The sequence below is a fragment of the Leptosomus discolor genome, chromosome Z (genome assembly GCF_034619465.1).
Source record: "Leptosomus discolor isolate bLepDis1 chromosome Z, bLepDis1.hap2, whole genome shotgun sequence".
NCBI classification, from domain to species: Eukaryota; Metazoa; Chordata; class Aves; order Leptosomiformes; family Leptosomidae; genus Leptosomus; species Leptosomus discolor.
In genome coordinates, this window is record NC_141419.1 from 71,007,593 (window position 1) to 71,027,749 (window position 20,157).

Consider the following 20,157-nt stretch of genomic DNA (forward strand, 5'->3'; position numbering starts at 1 on the left):
ACAGACAACAGAAGAATATTTTTGATGTTTCCCCTAACTTCTTCCTAGTGCACCTCACCGCAACAGATTTTCAAAAAGATATGACCGAACACTTCATGACAAACTAGTGCGCAACAGCTGAAACAGAAATGCAAGTTTCACCCTGCCCTCATGCTATGAAACGGCTTTGAGCCATTTTAGTTTAACCACTGTAAAAACCTGCTTGGGATCACGCAGTTTTAAAGTTTTATACGTAAAGCTTGGGTAACAAAAACTGTTATTACATCATTTCTACATATGGTACTAACTTTCCTTCCACAGGACGGTACAGTGAAAGAATGACAAAAGAAAAGTGGAAAGGGATGGAAAAAAAATGGCGTTGAAGTTTCAAGAAACAAAACACACAGGGAATATGCTACCTGTAAAAACTGAGGTAGCTCTCACGTACCACGAATGCCCATTTGAAAGCCACAGCAAATACATTACAAACAACACATCACTTCACCTGTGAGACACAGGAAGCAAGGTACACAGAAGCAGAGGCTGGAAGCAGTAACAGTACCGCATTTAGGGCCACGTTCTTATGCTTCACACATGTTGTTGTCTTGTCAGGTAACAAACCGGGTAAGTAACTCACCTAAGCGGCACTGACCCTCCCTTTGATTTAGGGAAGAACCTGCTTTAAAGTAAAGCTTCAACTTCCGTTCTTCAACCTGTAGAAAGAAAATAACCACCTTTAATAGAGGCCAATACTTGTCCTTCCCTACGGAAAACAGGCTCTGTCAACAACACACGCAGCTCAGTGTTTCATATTCTTCCGAGGCCTTCCCGTCAGTTCCACCCAGACTGGAAAAGGTTTCAAGGAGAAACCAGGAAACGGCTCCCTACAATTCGGCAGACATTTTTTTCTTCTGGCTCCGGGAAAGCGCTTTGCCGCTGGCAAGCCACACAAAACGCAAAGCTGAGCTGCCTCCTCCTCAGCGGCCGGCACAGACGTGAACGGCCGCGCTGGGCGGCCGCGGCACGGCACCGGGCAGCGCGCACGGCAGCAGCGCGAGAGGCGCCCGGCAGCCCAGGCGGTGATGCACCGCTACAGCTCCGCGGGCCCTTCCCCCGCGCGCTGCCTTGCTCCAGGCTAAGGTCGCTTTTCCCCCGGCCCACCCTCCCGCCCGCCGGCCGGCACGCCGCGGCATTTACCGGCCCCGCGTCGCGCCGCCAGCCGCCCCCACGACGAGAGAGGCGAGAGGCGGCGGCCCGTCACGCCGGGGCGCGGCAGCGCGGCCCGCGGCGGCGGGAGGGCCCCGGCGGCGGCGACGGCCCCGAGGGTGGCTCACCGCTGAGGCTGCCAGGCCGGACCGGGCCTGGCGCGCGAGACACCCGCCGCTTCCGAAGCTCGCGCCACGAGCCCCAACAAGCCGCTGTCGCTGCAGCACCCGCCTCTGCCGGCGCGCGGCCGTGACGTCAGGGCACGGCGACACGCGGCCAGCTTTCCCCGCGGCGGGAGGGGAGGGGGGTAGTAGAGGCCGCCGCGTACACGTCCCACCGCAGGGGGCGGAGACTCGCGGGGTGTGGGCCGAACGTCAGTGGCTCCCCGTGAGCGGCGGTTGGGGCCCCGCCGCTCTTCCGGCCCGCGGAGCTACGGAGCCGGCCCTGCGGTCAGCTCGCCTGGCGGAGCCAGCCGGCTCGCTGCCGGGCCGCGGCTCACGGCCGCCGCATGGCGGCCCACAGGGCCGTTCCCGGCCGCGGGAGTTTCGTGCCGCTGGGCGCCTCTCGCGAGGCGCCCTGCGTGCGCCTTACGTCAGGGCGTGGCCGCGGGGCTCTCCTGGCGTGTACGGCGTGCGAGCCGTTGGGCAGAAGGGCGGGAAATAAAAACTTCTGACCGAATTTCGCCGAGCTGTCTTGCGGTTGCTGGGAACGGGCACAACGACGGGGAGAAGTGCGCCCAGGGGGATTCGGGCCGTGAGCGGTGCCAGCCCTTGCAGGCAGGTCTGTGCCTTGGCAGGTACTGACGCTGAGCAACCCGTTGCCCGTTTATTTTGGGGAACTGCACGTACTGAGAAGCACCCGGCGAAGGGCCTGGGCCGGGGGCCGAGACTCCCGGGCGCACGGCGGGGCGCGGCCTCGGTGTGCCCCCGCCGGGGCACTAGGGCCCGCCGTCAGGCGGCGGGTCTAACCCGGTGCCCGGGGCGGGCGCACCCGCCGGGGCTCGCTACAGGCGCGACAAGGATCATGTCTCTCAGGAGACCAGAAAAAACGGCGGGAGCGGCGGCTGCCTGGGCGTCCAACCTCATTGCCCGTCGCCTCGCCTTCTCCCGCCGGTGCCCACTGACTAGAACCGGCCGCGGGTCGGGCTCCGCTCGGGTGTACGTGGGCCGCGCCGCGGCGCCAGTGGGAGCCCGTCCGCCTGGAAGCAGCGGCGCTGCCGCCGGGGTCGGGACCCGCCTGAGGAAACTCCCCGGGGTTGAGCACCCTCACCCCCCACCTTGGGTAAGTGAGCGAGTTTGGGTGCACCCCCGAGTGAGCCTTCGCCCTTCTGGGTAAGTGGGTTCGGGGTACCCTTGTGCGAGAGGCTTTCTCCCTCTCGTGGGCGAGCGTGTGCACATTTTGGATCGTTTCCCCAAAAGGCCCATCAGGAATTATTAAGTCAGCCGTATCGTGGTTCCTTTCCAACCGACATCCGAACTTCGCTTTGGCCTGTCGGAGTGTTCTCCAGCTCCGGCCGCAGGAAGTCCCCGCTTTGAGTAGCTGCTGTGCCGGTGCCGTGGGCGGCCCTGCCCGGCGGTTGGCTGGGGTTTGTAGGAGGGTTCCGACCCACCGGCCCCTCTGCTGTGCCGGTGCCTCTGCCACGGCGAGCTGAAGCGTCCTCTGATCAGCAGAAATCGCCGAGAATCGCCTTCCAAGCCGTTTCTCCGGCGGCTGAAGCGCAAGGGTTGTGCTGGGTAGCAGGTACGGGCGCAAGGGAGACCCCTGCGGGAGCGGCGACAGAAGAAGCGCGTCTCGCTGCTCCCGTACCGCGCCGTAGCGCCGAACATTCTGACCCAGGCAACACCCTCCGTGGGGACACACGTTGCTTTCCTCCGTCCCCTTGCTGCCCGCGCTCCCTTCTCCTCCCTTCTGCTCACCCGCCGCTACCCGGGATGTGCGTCACTCTGCGTCATCCCCCGCTCTCTCCCCACAGCCCCTCCCGCGCGGCAGCGAAAGTGACGTCAGGGCCGTGCCCTGCCCAGGACCCCCTCCCGAAGAGCCCGGTCTCCCGGAGCGAGGCAGGCCAGGCGCCCTACCGCCGGCCTACCCGCTTTCCCCGAGCGGGGCGCCGCAAACCACAACCGGCTGCGGGCGGGCAGGTCCCGCTTTTCCAGGGAAGATGGCGCCCGGCTCTTACAACCTGCTGTGCCGCCGCCCGCGCCCACGGCCGGCCCGCGGGGGGGCGCTGCCCGCCGCCGCGCCATGCCCGCCTCCCGTGACGCGGCCCGGCCGCGGTGCTGGGCGGGGGCTGTAGCCGGTCGGCGCGACACGTGCGCGGGAAGCGGCCCCGACCCCGACCCCAGACCCAGCCGGCCGCCGCCATGCCCAAGGCGCGGGCGGGGAAGCGGCCGCGGCAGGAGCGCCGGGAGGGCCGCGCTACCGGTAAGTGCGGACTGGGCTGAGCGGCGGCGCCGCCGCCGGGAACGGAGGCCGGGCCTGCTGCCCGGGCACGGCGCGCGCTCGGCGTGTACGGGGGACGCCCGGGGGGCGGGAGCGGCCCCGCCGGAGGCCCGGGGGAGGGCTGCTCCCGGTGGGGACGGCGGTTCGAGCCGGGCCAAGCAGAGGGAGAGCGAAGGGCGGGTCGTCGCTTTTCCGCGGGTACGCGCGTGCAGCGGGAGTAAGGCCGCGATCTACCCTAGGCATCCTCTTCAACACCGGGGCCGGCCAGCACATCTTGAAGAACCCCCTCGTCGTCAACAGCATCATCGAGAAGGTGCCGGGGGCGGCGGCGGGCTGACCGGGGGTGGGCAGGCCGGGGGCCCCGCACCGCAGCACTGGCTCAGCCGCGCCGGGCAGGGCGGGCGGGGCGCCCCGGGCAAGCGCGGCCTGGTGAGCGGTGCTCTTCCCCGGCCCTGGCCTTCTGTGGGGGTGGCGCAACCTTCTTTCTGCACTGCAGTTATTGCTGGGGTTTTGCTTTTTTTTTTTTTTTTTCCTTGTGTGTGGCTGCTTGCTTATTTTTCTACACGTGGTCAAAGATCTCATAAATTAAAGACACTCTTGTTCTCACCGTTTCCCTCTCATTCCTTTCTGAACGATGTTCATGCTCTGCTAGCTGACGGCAGCTTTTTGCCGAGCTGCACGTACCTTTTGTTTTAAAATTAGATGGTACCTTGAAATCGGTTCTAGAAAAATAAGTGAAATGCTGTTTGTTCTTAGGCTGCCCTGCGACGCACAGATGTCGTTCTGGAAGTCGGCCCGGGAACCGGTAACCTGACAGTTAAGATGTTAGAGAAAGTGAAAAAAGTAAGCACGAATTGCCCCCCACCTTCCCAGGCTTAGGCTGTGGTAGACAGAGGGTCTTCATCTGCTTGATTCAAATAACTAGAATTACTCTATGGATATTTTTCTTAATGTTTGCATAATTGCAGTGAGTTTTTAGCTGTTCATGTTAATCTTGCACGGCTTTATCAAACTATACTGCTGTTATCCATTTACGTTGTAAGGCTTGCATGTTTTGGGGGATGGAGGGTGGTGCATAGCCCAATAAGGGACTTTCTAAGAACGATTAAACCGGTAGCAATGTATACAGGGCTTTTTTACAATTGAAACTTTAATCCCTTGCAAATATATACTTTGTTTCCAGGTTATTGCTTGTGAAATTGACCCTAGACTTGTCGGTGAACTTCAGAAGAGAGTCCAGGGCACGTAAGTGTCAACCCTGGAAATAGTGAGCACTTACAGCAGTGGAGCTGCTTTGGCAAAAGCTTTGGCAACATGCTTCTCTGAGAGTAACCGCAGTGTATGTTCCCCCAGGTGTCTGGCAAACAAACTTGAAATCAAGGTTGGCGATATCTTGAAAACAGACTTACCATTCTTTGATGCCTGTGTGGCTAACTTGCCTTACCAGGTATGGGCTAAACAACAGGGCGAAAGTTTTTTCTTTTTAAAGGGAAATTGCCCAGAAATGGTACTAACACTGTCATTCTTTTCCTCAGATTTCCTCACCTTTTGTTTTCAAGTTGCTGCTGCATAGACCTTTTTTCAGGTATGTGGAAGAAGACAGCTCTGTATTAACTGATAGGAAAAAAAAAGTTTTAAAAATATTCCCAAATCAAATTTTTTTAGTTCTTAAAATATCTTTGATGGATCACAGCCGCACCAGAATTTTTGTGTAAAATGAAACCTGCCAGTGCCTGGAAATTAGTTCATGTCAATGTCTTAAGCGCAAGGACAAAATTCAGTCTCGGTATCAGTGAGTGTCCAGCTGATGAAAACAGGAGTTGCACCTTTTACGCTAGTATTATAACTAATTCTTATTCAGGCATAAGCAGGGTGTCGTAGCATTTCAGCGGCTTTCCTGCCTGAGAACAGGAGGGTCGAAAGGGTAGCATCAAAGCCAAGACACTTCCTGTTGTCTGGTCTAAAAATGTAACTGCCCAGGTTCTTCTGTGTGGTGCTCAATGTGTAAGCAGTTCTTGATGTCTCTCACTGAAGCGCTGATGTTAGTGACATCACTGGTCAGTTTTTGGTGCTAGACAGTTGGGATTTGAAGGACTCGTCATAGAATTACTCAAAATTATTTGTAACGTCAGGCACAAAACTCTGAGACTAGCCTCTTCTTCATCCTGATCTATCTAGCAGTATAACGAATCAATTCTGTTCTGGCTTTAAGGAGATTTAGGTGGTTTCACCAAGTTTTGTGTTTGTGGTTTTGTTTTTGTTTTGTTGGTTTTTTTAACACACTCTGAGCTGTTTAAGGCAGAATTTGTTTATGACAAACTTTTATTGCGTCTAAGCACAGAGGCAAATCCTGTGTTTTCCAAGTGCGTTAATTGGCTTTTGACATAAAAGTTGATCACTTAGAATTCATTTTCTCATTTCTGTTATTCTTAGGTGTGCAATACTTATGTTTCAAAGGGAATTTGCACTTCGTTTGGTTGCAAAACCAGGAACTAAACTATACTGCAGACTCTCTATTAATACTCAGTTATTAGCTCGAGTGGACCATCTGATGAAGGTACGTCATTCTGCATTAGCTAACAGAGCTATCAAAGACACAGTAATGTTTCTAGGAATATGAGGATCTGTGCTTGCTCATACAGCTGCCCGACTTCTCCTGACTAACAGGTTGGAAAGAACAACTTCAGGCCTCCTCCCAAAGTTGAATCCAGCGTTGTCAGAATTGAGCCAAAGAACCCACCACCACCTATCAACTTCCAAGTGAGCATCATACACTCTAAAAACAATGTAACATCCTAGTGATAATACTTAATTTCATTTTTGTTTTCACTTGTTACTCAGCTCCACGTGCCGTTTTCACTACAAAGTACCAGCTGTTCATTGGCATTCACATGACTGTTGGTACGGCTTGCGTTAGGACGTTAGCTGAATGTGCCACCATCAATTCGGGTGCAGCTTGCTTTACAGTATTTCTGACAAGACCGAGGTACCATCTCCATGTCAGGTGTAGCGTTGCTAGTAATAATAATAATGTCCCTCCCATTGTGGTTTGTGTCTCCCAGAGACCCTTCTGGCTGATGACTTTGTTGGTTATGGTCAAAGGAGTATCTATGAGAACTCTTCAGCCGAGTGTGTATAGTCTCAGAAGACAGATGTTACAGGATAGTATTCTTAATTTTTAAAAGGCTTTGATCTTCAAGACCATTTCAGTGTTGCCCAAGGCTAGATGGATTTTCTCAGCGTATATGATCTGGCCAATAGTGCCTAGGCACGAAAAAGAACAATTCAAAGGTTTTTGTGAGTGAAGTTTTCTCCTCCATTTGTATTGCTTTGTCCAAGGCAGGACTGGTTTCGTATTGCTTAGAAAGGTATTGTCCTGAAAGATTTTTCTTTGTGTTCAGTATCATTGTGAGATTGTCAGCAGTGACTGTTCTTGTTTGTAGTAGCTGTAGATTCCTTTCTGTACATTCTGAAATCTTTCATTTCAGGAGTGGGATGGTCTGGTAAGGATAGCCTTTGTTAGGAAAAACAAGACACTCTCCGCAGCATTTAAGTAAGTAACTCCTATTAAAGGAAATCTTTTCAAAGGTTGAGAGCCTATCCAGTTAACCATTTCTTTTGTGCAAATGCATAGCAGTGCTATGTATCCCAGCAGCAGTCTGGGATAAACCATGATGGAGGATTTATCCTGAGGTCACGAGCTTTTTCTTTTAGAAGAAAACCAGGCAGCTGTTTAAAAAGAACCACTCTGTGTGGCCATTACAGCTTTTTATAGTAAAGGTTAACAACCAGTCAAGTCAAAAAAACCAAGTTAAAACTGAATTTTCATTCTAAACTTGTGTTTCTTTCAGGTCAAGTGCTGTAGAGCAGTTGCTGGATCATAATTACCGAATTCATTGTTCCTTGCATAATACAGTAAGTTCCTTTTTAATATATTAAATTCTGTTCCTGTGTACTGTGACCTACAGTGTATATATATATAAGAGTAAAATACTAACACTGAAAAGCTTAGCGTGTTAAATTTTTTCTGAGGGAGCTTGAGAGAGGGAGGAACTTACCTCTTTTCTTAGAGAAAATTCAAAAGGGTCGCTACATTACAGTGAAAAAGCTGAAAGCTGAGTATGTTATTAATATACTGACTGTACATGTCTCAAGGGCTTTTACTAATCCAATAAGAATCTAGTAAGAAAACTTTTTGTCTGCTTAGCAATACTGTTGTGATCCATTTACAGTGAATGAGCTGAGGTATAACAACTCAGATACAAGAGTAGAATAATGCAATGACCCATATCAGAAAAAATACAACTTATTTCTATCACTTGAAACAAGAACTACTCTAAAATCAGGAAAAGAATAGATGATTTAAATAAATCTTTGCTATGAATAGAAAGTGAATTTGTTTCCTATTTTCCATTGACAGGAAATACCCGAAAACTTCAAAATTGCAGAGAAAATCCAGACAGTCTTAAAAAACACAGGTTACTCTGAAAAACGAGCCCGTTCAATGGATATAGATGATTTCATTAGGTATTTTTTTTTTCTCTTTATGCCTTCATTTCGAGCTTCTTCTAATTCTGTCTGCATCTGTACCTGTGCAGCACAGATTAGATTGGGAAACACAGGAACAGTACTCACCCTGTTTTCCTCTCAATACCGGACACTCCTTGCTTCCAGTCCTGAACTTGAACAAACACCGAGACTAGATACATTTTAACTGTTGCTTACAGTATTGAGAAGCAACTAGCTAAAGATCCCTATTTCTGGTATTTGTGTACTAGACCCTTCTGTCTCCTCTAAAAATTCCTTTAATAATGGAATTGGTTATTATAATTACCCTGGAGACTTAACACAGCCCTTCTCTGTCTTGAGGATTAGGCTGTAGTCTATAGCATAACTTGGAACTTTGAGTAATTATCCTGCTCTTAGTTCTGGTCAGTTAATTGATGTGGCAACATGAATTCTTTCCCAGTTTAAGATAAAAATTGCAAGCTGTTTCTCGGTGTGACAGCCAAGATATGTACTACTCTTTAAAGAAATGTAGTAAACCTGGTAGGATGCAATATAACTAACTGCACTGAAAATATACCTGCATCTCTAAAATGGCAAATTTGCTAATAAGTACTTCTAGTATCAGATTTGTAACAATTCTTTAAGGCAGTGGAACAGCGATCCCTGCTTTCCTGCTGTTTTTTGTTATGTTCTTTGCCAGCCAGCACATCTTAGAAACGCCTGAAGCTGTAGTATAATTGGCAGAAATTGTAACATAAATATTTCACTCTTTCAGACTGCTGCATGGATTCAATTCAGAAGGCATCCATTTCTCATAGATTCTACTAGGAGAATGAAAGATGTTCTGTATTTTGTCACCAAAGTCTCACCTAAGCCAGAGTGTCTGCAATGGGAGCAGCTGTTCTCACAGAAGCAACAAACAGAATACAGCGTGCGCCCACTGGTTCTTACTAACACCTTACATGCAATTTTATCAATCACAGACAGTAGTCAAGAAGTTGCTGCTATGTCTTTTAAAAGCGGTAAAGTCTGTCACGACTGAAGTGCAGGGGGCTGGACTCACATGTGACAGCGTATTGTCAGTTGGGTATGGGCATCAAAACCAGAGTTGTAGTCATTCATTTAATTTGTTTGGGATTTGTTTGTTTGTTTTAAAGTGTATTTAAACACTTTCTCTTAATTTGAAATTCCCTTCTCTTCTATTTGTCCTCTGGTAGCTACCTGCATTCCATGTCTATTAGTAATCTCCCGCTGTTGGAGAAATCCCAGTAACTGTTTCTCAGAAGCAAGAGCATTTATCTTGTGGGCTTGGTACCATTTACAAAAACATTACAGAGGTACCTGAAACTACCAGTGTCATCTCCTTTACCCCCTTCTTACTACCATCAAACCACTGTAGGAACCAGCAGAAAACTACCAAAGGGCCAGTGCTCATAAGCATAGACAACAGGGTTTTTTTGTGAACTGTAAATTCAAGCAGCTATTTTTATAAGAAAACTACTTCTCCCTTCAAGGCAATGAGGAGTTTTAGCATAGATCAAAGCTTTCGATGAGTCTTAAGAGCAATGCATGCCTGTGTCCTGACAGAAAGACTTAGTGAAGTATCTTAATACAATTTGGATTATATGTATTTGTTATTATGGACAAGGCAGAGTTTTCCCAAGAAAACTGTCAAAAGCAGCTGTCAAAAGAAAACGCCATTTTGTTCTTAACAATTCAGGAGAACAACAGCTATTAACTCTGTAGCACCATGCAGGGGTGAGGGCATGACTGTGTATTAACTACAGTAAGTAATTTTTTTATGTATAGCAATCTCCGTAAGACCACAGAAAGTGGAGAAGAGGCAAGTTAGCAAAAACTCCTCTAAGATACAACTTCGTTTTATACACATCCAGTCTCAAGTCTTTAAAAGTCATTGATTCAGAAGCATGTGCAGAAATACACTTGAATTTTCAGGTGTTCTGAGAGGTTGTCTTGGAAAACTGGATTGCTCACTTGTTTTGTTATTTAATGACTCTAGTGCTGCTTCACTGCACATAGAACCAATTCATAAGTGAGGGCAGTAGCCACTGCAATATGCTCAGAGTAACCCAGAAGGAAGAAGCGCTGCAGATTTGTGTCACGTTTTCTAACTGCTTCTGTGTTACAGGACTGGAATCGAGATAAGCTTGTCTGAGTCCTGTTCAGGTCATTCCAGTCCATCACAGCAATGGGCTACAGGAACTCAAGTGCCGTAGCCAGCCGTGTCAGTTTGTCCTCATTCTCACTGCTTCGGTATCCATGTAGGTCTGACCTCTATGGCAGGCTCTGTCACAAAGACTGTCCTAACATTTCCCCCACAGCAGACACAATTTCAGCTTGCATCTGGTACCTGACAGGACACGTCATTTACACACCAGGCTTAGTAAAACGCTGCCAAAACCTAATGCCTCTGACCTTCCTGTTCTCTTTGGTAACCGCTGTAAACCACAGCCTGGTGGTGGCTCTAGGCTTGCAGGGAGGAACAGCTAGGGAGGCCACCATTTCTCGTGTAGGATGTCTCCATCTTCAGAGGCTTTTTAGAAAGTTAAGATTTCTTGAGAGCAGCTTCGAAGAAACCCTGTGGTATTATATGATAACCTATATATCATCTGCTAACAAAAGCTGCTGCCTTCTGTTTCATTGGGTTTTTCTTTTAACTGTGATGGATGACGTTCTTAACTGCTCAGAAAGATTTGTGATGTTTCCTTTAAGACCCGCATGCAAAACTGAAGTCAGGACAGTGCTCTCGGGAACTTCTTCCTATATGACAAAGAGTTAGCTCCAGAAGTAAATGTTCATTCTGAAATCAGACCTTTTTGAAAGTGTAACTCCGATGTGCTTATTATAAAGTGAACCCTTCCCAAAGCACAACAGAAATTTCATAGAATTCTCATCTGTAATTCATTTAATAGCTTAATTTATTAAACACATTATGTAAAATCTACATTGTTGTTTCCATGTTTACACACAGGAGGATTTTTTTTTTATTTTATTTTTAACCATGATGCAACAAGAGCTTCCCATAGTCTACCTTCCTATGGGAGATACAGACATTAAGCACTACAAGGATTCCTGGCTCATTTAACTCTCTTTTCATTGCCTTCCCTTTATTTCCCTCCAGGCCTGACACAAACAAACAGGTTTGTATTCCAAAAGTAATTTTAAAAGACTTCCAAGGGAAAGTCTGCTGATACGAGCTCCTGGAAACAGGGAGAACTCCTAGAGAGGTCTACAATTCTTCATTTGACAAGAAGTTCTTACATGAATGGTCAATCTTTTTTGGATACTGACTTGCAAAAATAACTTGAGTGCCACCACCTAAAAAGTGCTGATACACATGGCGCCATTTGTGAGAATTCAGGTACTTGTGGGATTTCTATTAGCACTAGGTAGAGTTATTGTGCAAAATCCTCAAATGATGCAATTTCAGCCCACTTTTCAGCTGCTGGCACTGTACAAAGGGAAAAATAGGTATTAGCTACTTTTTTTAAAGCAACAGAGCTACTCAAAACTACCTGCAAACTACAGTTAATGTACATGTAAGTTTGTCATGCATCAAAATCCAAATTTTAACAGTACATGAAAAGCCAATACATAAGTATTTAGCTGGATCCCCAAACTTGGACAGTTAACCTATCCATACACAGAGGTCAGATCGTACCTTTACTCTGACAGCATTATCACACTATACCACATACTGTATATCTGCATTATCCTAAGTTACAACTCTCCTCAGTACTTAAACATTACCCCTTTATTATACATCAACTAATTTTTTTTTTGTTCTGTTTTGTTGTTTGTTGTTTTTTTATTACAGAGAGAATGTTAGAATTATATAACCATTCTTTATGGTATTCAGATAAATCTAGATTCCAGATTTTTACAAAGAGGATGGAATGTCCAGCTGTTTGTCCACTCTAACAGCTCTTGCAGTTCCTGTTCAAATGATATGGCACATCTCGTAAAATGACACTAGCCACCAAACCAAAAAGTCTCAAAACACACTAAAATGCACACACACTGAAAGCAATTGATATTGACAAATAAGGAATGTTGTTTATTAAGGCTGTGCTTTAGAAAGAGGTTGTTTAGGGTTAAGTAGCCTTCATCAAGGCACAGAATGGGAAGAGGTAAGCACAGCTGTCTGTAAAAGAGAAGTTATGTACAACCACTAGTGAGGTGTGCATGCATGCAAATACAATTTAAAACTGCAAGCTGGTCTTTGTAACAAAACTGGACGTAGTCAAAAGGAAATTCTGTGACTTTAATGGCCGCAATCTTACTTCATTATTCAAAACATGGCAAATATTTTCAAACATAAAATTCACAATTTGAATAAATGAAGTATTTAAACAAAGTGCTTCACAGATCTGAACCCTGCATGGTTGTGCTGTCTGGTCTAGAAGCATTTTGTAGACATCATAGGAGCATTTCACACAAAACTGAAAATGTCATTCAAGTGACTAAGAAACAGGACATTTCCACAGACATTTCTAACGTTTTTTACACTTTCAAGTAGTTGAGTTCTTACGGCCACTGGGTTTTGTAACAAATGTGTGCTACAGCAGTACGGGTTTGTGGATTCCTTTAGCAGCAAAGGCCCATTTCAAAGGGCACGTGGTCTTTTCGGGTTGATCTGTTTACTGGCTTGTTCCTCCTCTTGCAGAGCTGCCCGGAAAGATTTCACTTTATCTTTAATGAAAAAGAAAGAATGAGTACTGATGTGCCTATGCTCAACACATATCTTGAAACTAAGCCCTGATGCTCCACATCCCAGCCCTAATGCACAATGAAGAACATTCCTCCACAAAAATAGCTGACGCTACAAACTACAAGAGGATTGAGACAAGCTTATGTTCAATCCTCACCGATTAATACAAACAAGTTGCTTAGCAACTTAGTCCCTTCTTAGATGCTAGCCCTGTCTCTAGGCAGGACAGGTTTGGAAACTGCAAAACTGCCCTTCCAGCATGTAACCTGTTCACACTTTAATTCTGCTTCTGACTTACAAAGTATAGGGAGGTGCACACCGTATACTTCCTTGTCCTTCCAAACCATCCTCGGAAGCACACAAAATCATAGTCAGCACAATCAGTCACTGCTGTGCATTCTACAACCTGGCAGAGTAAATTCTACTCCCCCTGTTTTTCTACGAACGTGAAAAGCATTTGTCATTAAATTTTGGAAGTTGTTCCCCATAAAAGCATCATTCCTTTCATCATAACTCTAACAAGAATGGGAGAAACCTGAGAAAGGAAGTGTGGCATCCTTTCATATTTCTATTCCCGTGGCCTTCCATTCCCCAGTAACATGCCCAAGAAAGGGAAGAAGGAAACAAAAATGACAGCATATAGATGTCAGTCCCAGAGTGACAGAAGACACTGGGAGAAAGAATTTTTGACTTAACAGTTCTTCCCTCCTGTAAAGCTACACAGGTATCGTGCTGCCCGTAAAGATGCAACGATCTCTTAGATAGCCTTTACCTCCAGTAGTACCTTGTTTCAAAAGCAGTATCTGGTAAGTTTTTGAAGAACAGGGAGTCACCTAAACTGTGTTTTTTCATTGCTGGCATCTCAAATTGTCTTCTTCTGAAGTGTAAGCCATCATCCATAAAAAGCAAAGGAATGTACCTCTAATTCTTTGCTAAGTTATACTGGTGCCACTGCATGCTTACAAGGCAAGCAGGCCACTTCTGATTTGCCTGGCGTATTCTTCAAACTTACAGCACAGACTGAGGAAAAAGATTTTATCTTATAAGGAGTTTTCTAACACAGATGAAAAAAACCTCACCCCAACCCTCAGCCCCCAAGCCTGCCCTTGAATTTTTATCAGTATAGCATGTCTCCTGGTGTTCGAGTAGTTACAGAAACTAAAATGAAAAATTCAGCTCCACGAGGTACCAAGCTGACAATCTAATTCTGGAAGACAAGTGGAAGAGTCAATTTTGGACACTAAGAATTATCAGCAGTTTGTTTTTCAATAGAGAGGCTGACAAAATTCAGACAGAAAGGGGCTGAAGGAAAAAGTAAGCCACAACCAAGCTACTCAGAGCTCGATGCCACCCTTATGCACAATCTCAAAAATGACAGCAGGCTCTCTGCTTCACTACAGAACACAACGCAGCAGGAACTGGGAGTTCCTACTACTTTTTCCTCATTGCATTATCTTCTTTTTTCCTACAGCTCATTTGAATTTTCTTTTTCCTTCCTTTATTGTTTTGGAACAAAGGAAAAGAGAAGGAAATTTGCAGGATTGAGTTTATACTTCCTGGAGGTAAAGCAGAGATTTTTCCTTCAAACTAGGATGAGTTGAGCACAGATGTGAACTTGTTCTTAGGCAGCAGAATAGATGTTCCTTCCACAGGACACTGCAGGGCAGCATAAGGGGAAAAAACACCCTAAAACATAACCACGCTCTTTTTTTCCTCCTCATTATTACTACAAGTCTCCATGGCATATGAAAACACACTGCTAATAATGCACACAAAAGTGATTAAAAGCAATCTACCTCTAAGTTCGGTCAGAATATCAATTTTTTGTTCTAGAATTGCTTCAAGTTGGGTAGCATAAGAATCCACATCATAGTCTACTTCTTCCGTCATCTCAAGAAGAGCTTTTTCATCTTCCAGCCATCTAATAGATTCCTAGACAAAAGTTAAAAAAAACCCCACAAATACATTAGCAAAGTTTCAAGACAAGTCTCGAGACAAAGAGCTGAATTAGACCTTTTCTCTAGATGACCACACTTCTACTGTCTAGTCACCTCAATATGGAAGATTTCAATCCTAAAATGAAACCTTATTCCTAATTCACGTTATTCCTAATTCAGCAAATTTGTACATTTTCTACACTGTTTCTTAACTCCAGTGGTCATACCAGCAATTGGCAAACCCCAGCTACCTCAGTTCTCTTCAAATTCAGAACATTAGGTGGTTGTAAAGCTAAGAAACTCAGGGAACAGAACTTTAGGTCACAGTTATGTCCCCTTAGGCAGGTATCAAACTTTCAGTCAGGCTTCGATTTTAACTATGGGCTGGTTGCCACTAACTATAATCATGTCATTACTACAGTCAAGGTGCCAAGATAGTTCTATGCACAATCAAAACCAGCTTTGAGAGAAGCTGTATAAAAGAAGAGCTATCTTAAGCTCACTGTTCCATGAGCTAACTCCCCAGATAGGTAAAAGTACAGTAAAAGGTTGGTTAAAGCCACTCTTAGGAATCTTTGCACATAGGGGCGAGGGGTGGCGGGGCGTGGAAAGTCTTGCAGCAAATAAGGGTGCAACCAGGAGCTTAAAGCTTACAGAATCATGCAAAGCTGTGATTAGGAGAACTGACCCCATTGGAAACACTTTGATTTAAAGAAAGCAAGCAGCTGACAGTTCTAGACATGCTGGGCCTGAAACAGTAAAGTTAAGTTCTTCCCTCTGTGCTCAGTAGACCAAGTAATACTGAAAGCGTAGTCTAAACCCCACGTATGTTTACTGGCTTTCAGGACAGATGGAGCTCACACACCTCTAGAACACGATTCATCCCATTGATCTATTTTAGACATTCCTGTTAGGAAAGGATATTCTGTAAGAGCAGCTTCCAGGAGCAAGCTGACAGAAGACTTCTGCCTGGTACAGCTGGTGGATTTTGTATTGTTGCAGCCCACCTCCACCCATGGCATAAACTAACAACCCATGCTGTGAACAAAGGGAGCTGAGGCTCGGACACATTTCCTTTCAGTGACTGCTGGGAGGAACAGTAATCTCCAGCAGAAGGCCAGATGGACACACAGAGGCAGTAACATCTTAAACTAATGCAGCTTGTCTCTCCAGAAGTCACAAGCATTAGGACACTGCTACAGCATATGGCAGATGACTTTCCCACTTCTGCATATTTTACTTCAGGGCTAATGTTTCATAATAACTAAATCTCTACATCTGTTGTAAAATGTGTTATTTAGGATCCTACTGTATTATGAACACACATCAATGTTCCACTAAGTTAGATACCTAAATTGAGGAGATGTGTCTATTCCCTACAGGCTTAATGCTCTGTCGTTCTCTGGCAGCAGACTTGCCAAATGGACAGCCTGCCGAAAGACTCAGAGGGTATAGCCAGAAGCAACTCTCATTTCCTTCTGAAAACTAGTTAACTCGTACTTGTTACTACGATTTATTCTGAGAATGTAAAAGGCTCCATAGCACTGACCAGCCTTACACTGCATGGGCAGTATTCATTCCAAAGGTCCTGACTAATAGCAAGTGAAAACTATTATGTATCTGTAAAAAGGAAGCAGGCAGGCAGCTGGAGATGTATGTGTCTCTTCTGGATCTCAGTATCTCAGAGGGAGATGTCACAAAAGGATACTCTGATGAGATACTTGGAGGGGGTATTGCAGTATCTTACAGGGAGATTACCAAACAGAAATGGTGCTGGTAGAGACATCACTATCCATTGCCAGCTCTGGCATACAAATATTGGCATAGATTAGACAGTGCAATTGAAAATTTCAAGATGAATCTGAATAAACTCCCTGAACCAGAAAAAAACTGCAGTCACTAATGCTGGAAAAGGTCTACAACATAAAACACAGTAAAAAGAAAACTAGGACTTTTCTTATGAGGAACACGGCTTATTTAGGAATGATTGTTGAGAAAAAAAGGAAAATTTTACTAAATTTCTGGGACGATATAGAAATACGCTTCTCTTTCACCATGAGGACAAAGCTTAGTGGTTATGGGATCTGTCTCTATCTGTTTCATACAATGGGCTTAGCATAATCATCATAGAATCACTGAATGGTTTGGGTTGGGACCTTAAAGATCCTCTAGTTCCACCATCCCCCCGCCCCGCCGCACCATGGGCAGGGACACCTTCCACTAGACTATATAATAAAACAATTTAGAAGTCTCTGACAACAGCAGAATGACCAGATCATATCCCTCGTCTTCAGGAGTATGCACTTTCATCAGGAAAACATGAATTCCTGGATTAGGACAAAACAAAGTAAAGCTTCATCTTTTACCTGGAAGACAGCCCTGTGGTCTTCTACTACTTGCTCCTCCATTTCTACCATTTGTGACACAGCTTCATGGAAAGTAAACAATTGCGGAGAAACTTCCTCTTCCTAAAAACAACAGTTAAGCTTGTTAGTCTGGAAAGAACTGTGGCTGCAGGAAATATATTGAATGTGATCCATCTCATCACAGAACACTAAAAGAAATATGCAGAAGGCAGAACCTGTCAAAAATAGAATTTAATATTTCTAATAAGAAAATCTCCAGAAACAAGCGGAGAGAGCAATAAATTCACAATGTTCACAGAGTTAAATTAAATTCATATTCACTACAAATCTTCATCCACTAATCCTAGTGAACACTGGAAAACAGAATATGCCACATTAAAAAAACAAGTTAAAATAGTGGGAAGAGGAAGTCACAAGGGAAGAATGTTAATTTCTAGTACGTCAGGGCTTTTTGTTGGGCATATCGCAAAGACAAAGGATTTCAAAAAAAAAAAAGAGAACAGAAATTACATTCAATGCATTTCAGGAGATCAAAATTAAATTAATCCTTTGGAAAAAAAGCGGAATAAATGCAAAGTTAGAAATCTAAAATGTACATAGCAATTAATACATTAAAAAAATGCACAGCATGGATTTACAAACTGTGGCAAACAGGGCTTCTTTAGAAATTAATAGTTAACAAAGAGGAAAGCACTACAAAGGCTGTAATTAATGTTTTAGTAAGACAGTATAGTTCCTTATACAATGCCTTTGAAATCCTTTTTAAAATACTGCAAAGCTTAATTTAATTCTGCACGAACAATGAAAATGTATGATATGAAAGGATATCTGGCTGGAAGGAATATCCAGTGGGAAGCTCTAGGAATCACTAGCACGTTCTTATAAAATAGAGTCCTGAAAGAAGAGTCAGTTACTGAAATAAGAAATACAGCAGACACCATGAAGAAGTGTCTGAGAAGGTAGAGAATCTTGCAAAAAATAAGTTAGGATAGTAAGGATTTTTCTTTTCTATCTTCCATCAGCATTTTCACAAAGAAAGTTTTAATCCCCACTGAACGTTTAAGGAACCAGGACTACAGCTGATAATCAGCAACAAGGGGAAAAATGCCCTTTAGAAGATGCCACTCAGCTCCCCACACCTGCAGCCGGGGAAGACATGCTGGGAGCATGACGTGACTTGTCCTGCGGCAGAAGCACCCGCCCGGACAAAGACCCAACAAAGATCGAGGCTTCCCAGCTGTTAAAACCTGGTTACTTTACCTCAGGCACTTGCCTTTTCACACGCTTGCCCCCAGCTAATCAGAAGAGGAATGATGGTAGCCAGATTTCCAAATGCAGAGAATGGCAAACTCACTTGTAACAGGTGTTGCATGCAGGAAAATGAATGCTCAAAAACACAGGAGTGTTAAATAAAACAGGTGAGTGTCCCAGGATACTGCTAACTGCCTAAAAAAATATGAAGCTGTACTGGAAAAAATGCACACTAAAGAACGCCAGAGCTTACAGCAGACCATGCCTAGACATAAAAGACCCTCATCAGCAAGGACGATAAAGAAAAGCAAAACATTCTCCTCTCACCCTTCACGAAACAATTTTGGTTTTGTTTTTTTCATATGGGAATGAACATGATACCCTAAAGTGAAAAGGTGAAGGGGCATGCTGTATTTATTTAATGATCTTGCTACAGGATATAAATACACATTACTCTGGATTTGTTCTGCCACTGTATTTATCATCAACTCTTTCCAGGTAATGCTGCAAACCACTCACGTTTTGTTCACAAAGCAGTTTGAGATCATCTCTCTGAGGAGAGCTCCCCACACCCCACTGTGTCTCCAAGTCGTCAATCTGATTTGGAGCATGGTGTATAATGGGACGGTTATCTCCTGCGGCGCTGGGATCGACTGTTAGCTCCTTCACCCTACAAGCAGAAAACGTTTCATCTGTAAATTAATGACTTCTTGTGCAAAAGAGTCACAATCAAAAATAAAGCTTTATGGGTTTATGAGAAATTAATTAATTTAGTAAGGATGATGATGTCAGCTTCACAAATTTAATGTACTTTCAGTGACCAAAAGATGGTAGTCCAACTCCTAAAAAGCATGGACCATGGAATTGCAACTATTTGCATATGAATTACCCATCTTCTAACAAGAGGCATTTTCTGATTGAATTCTTACTACTCATTAACAGTTGAGAAGGCAAAAATCTCAAAACCCTCACCATCAATTCCTTAACAATCAGTAATATTTGAAAGAAAAGATCATTCAGCACCCTAAACCTGACCATCTTTTTCTGTGCACACAACTGTGCTTTAAAAAAGTTAGTCAATCTGTACTCTGCTAGCTGTTACAAGCAAATCCACCAAGAATTCGAAGAAGATAATAATTTGCAACCAAGTATCTCAGAGAATGACTAGATTCTTTAATTAAAGTAATTTCCAAGGTAAAAATATCTTATTAAAATGTTAAGTCTTTTGCACCATGAAAATAGTTTAAAAGATGGATAATGATTCTGTTTAAAAAAAAAAAAAAAAAAAAAAAATTTAAAAGCAGATTTATGAAACGAGACACATCAAAGTCTGTGAGTACAGTAAGTTTTAGAACATGCTCTTCATTTTTTTATGGGAAAAATCTTCTTTTCAAGTAGCATTTATTTACTACAATAGAAACTGTTTTTCATTCATCTTCAGAGTATTGAAAAGTTTTAAAAATATATATGTATGAAAATGGTTTTCTTTTTTAATTAAGAGATATTCAAATTACTCTAAACACAGACTTGTCAGATTTGGTCCACTAAATGTACAAAGGTGACATCACCATTTGGGTTAAAATGTATGAAGGAAACTAGCAAGCCTGGATACAGAGTGTGGACGTTTAAGGAGGGTGAACAAAATACTGGGAAGATGATTGCAGATCATGCAGAACCATCACCTGCCAAACAAAATAAAAACAAAGTATGTGTGACTCAAGGCAAGGGGACTAATGAA

The 20,157-nt window shown here is 44.6% G+C and overlaps 2 protein-coding genes across 5 annotated transcripts in view; one reads left to right on the forward strand and one right to left on the reverse strand.

Annotated features, from left to right (window-relative positions):
* Positions 1-3,545: 3,545 nt before the first annotated feature.
* On the forward strand, positions 3,546-11,098 carry DIMT1 (DIM1 rRNA methyltransferase and ribosome maturation factor). Of its 2 annotated transcripts, XM_086479929.1 has the most exons (12): positions 3,546-3,606; positions 3,864-3,937; positions 4,381-4,467; positions 4,808-4,869; positions 4,978-5,071; positions 5,160-5,209; positions 6,058-6,181; positions 6,292-6,384; positions 7,113-7,177; positions 7,476-7,539; positions 8,045-8,151; positions 8,909-11,098. In XM_086479929.1, exons 1-12 carry the CDS (start codon positions 3,546-3,548, stop codon positions 8,949-8,951), a joined length of 924 nt encoding a protein of 307 aa, XP_086336055.1. In that variant the 3' UTR covers positions 8,952-11,098. The 2 variants fall into 2 exon arrangements, with proteins under 2 accessions (XP_086336055.1, XP_086336056.1); XM_086479930.1 differs by lacking the exons at positions 8,045-8,151; positions 8,909-11,098 and adding an exon at positions 7,657-7,694 and having other exon boundaries at positions 7,476-7,543.
* A 1,633-nt stretch (positions 11,099-12,731) lies between these two features.
* Positions 12,732-20,157, reverse strand: part of KIF2A (kinesin family member 2A) — a 54,760-nt gene continuing 47,334 nt past the window's right edge. For all 3 annotated transcript variants that reach the window (XM_086479928.1, XM_086479927.1, XM_086479926.1), the window contains 4 exons: positions 18,939-19,089; positions 17,169-17,270; positions 14,662-14,797; positions 12,732-12,846 (listed from right to left, as the gene is read on the reverse strand). In XM_086479928.1, coding sequence (XP_086336054.1) covers positions 12,761-12,846; positions 14,662-14,797; positions 17,169-17,270; positions 18,939-19,089 — 475 coding nt within the window. In that variant the 3' untranslated portion in view covers positions 12,732-12,760. The remainder of the gene's footprint in view (positions 12,847-14,661; positions 14,798-17,168; positions 17,271-18,938; positions 19,090-20,157) is intronic.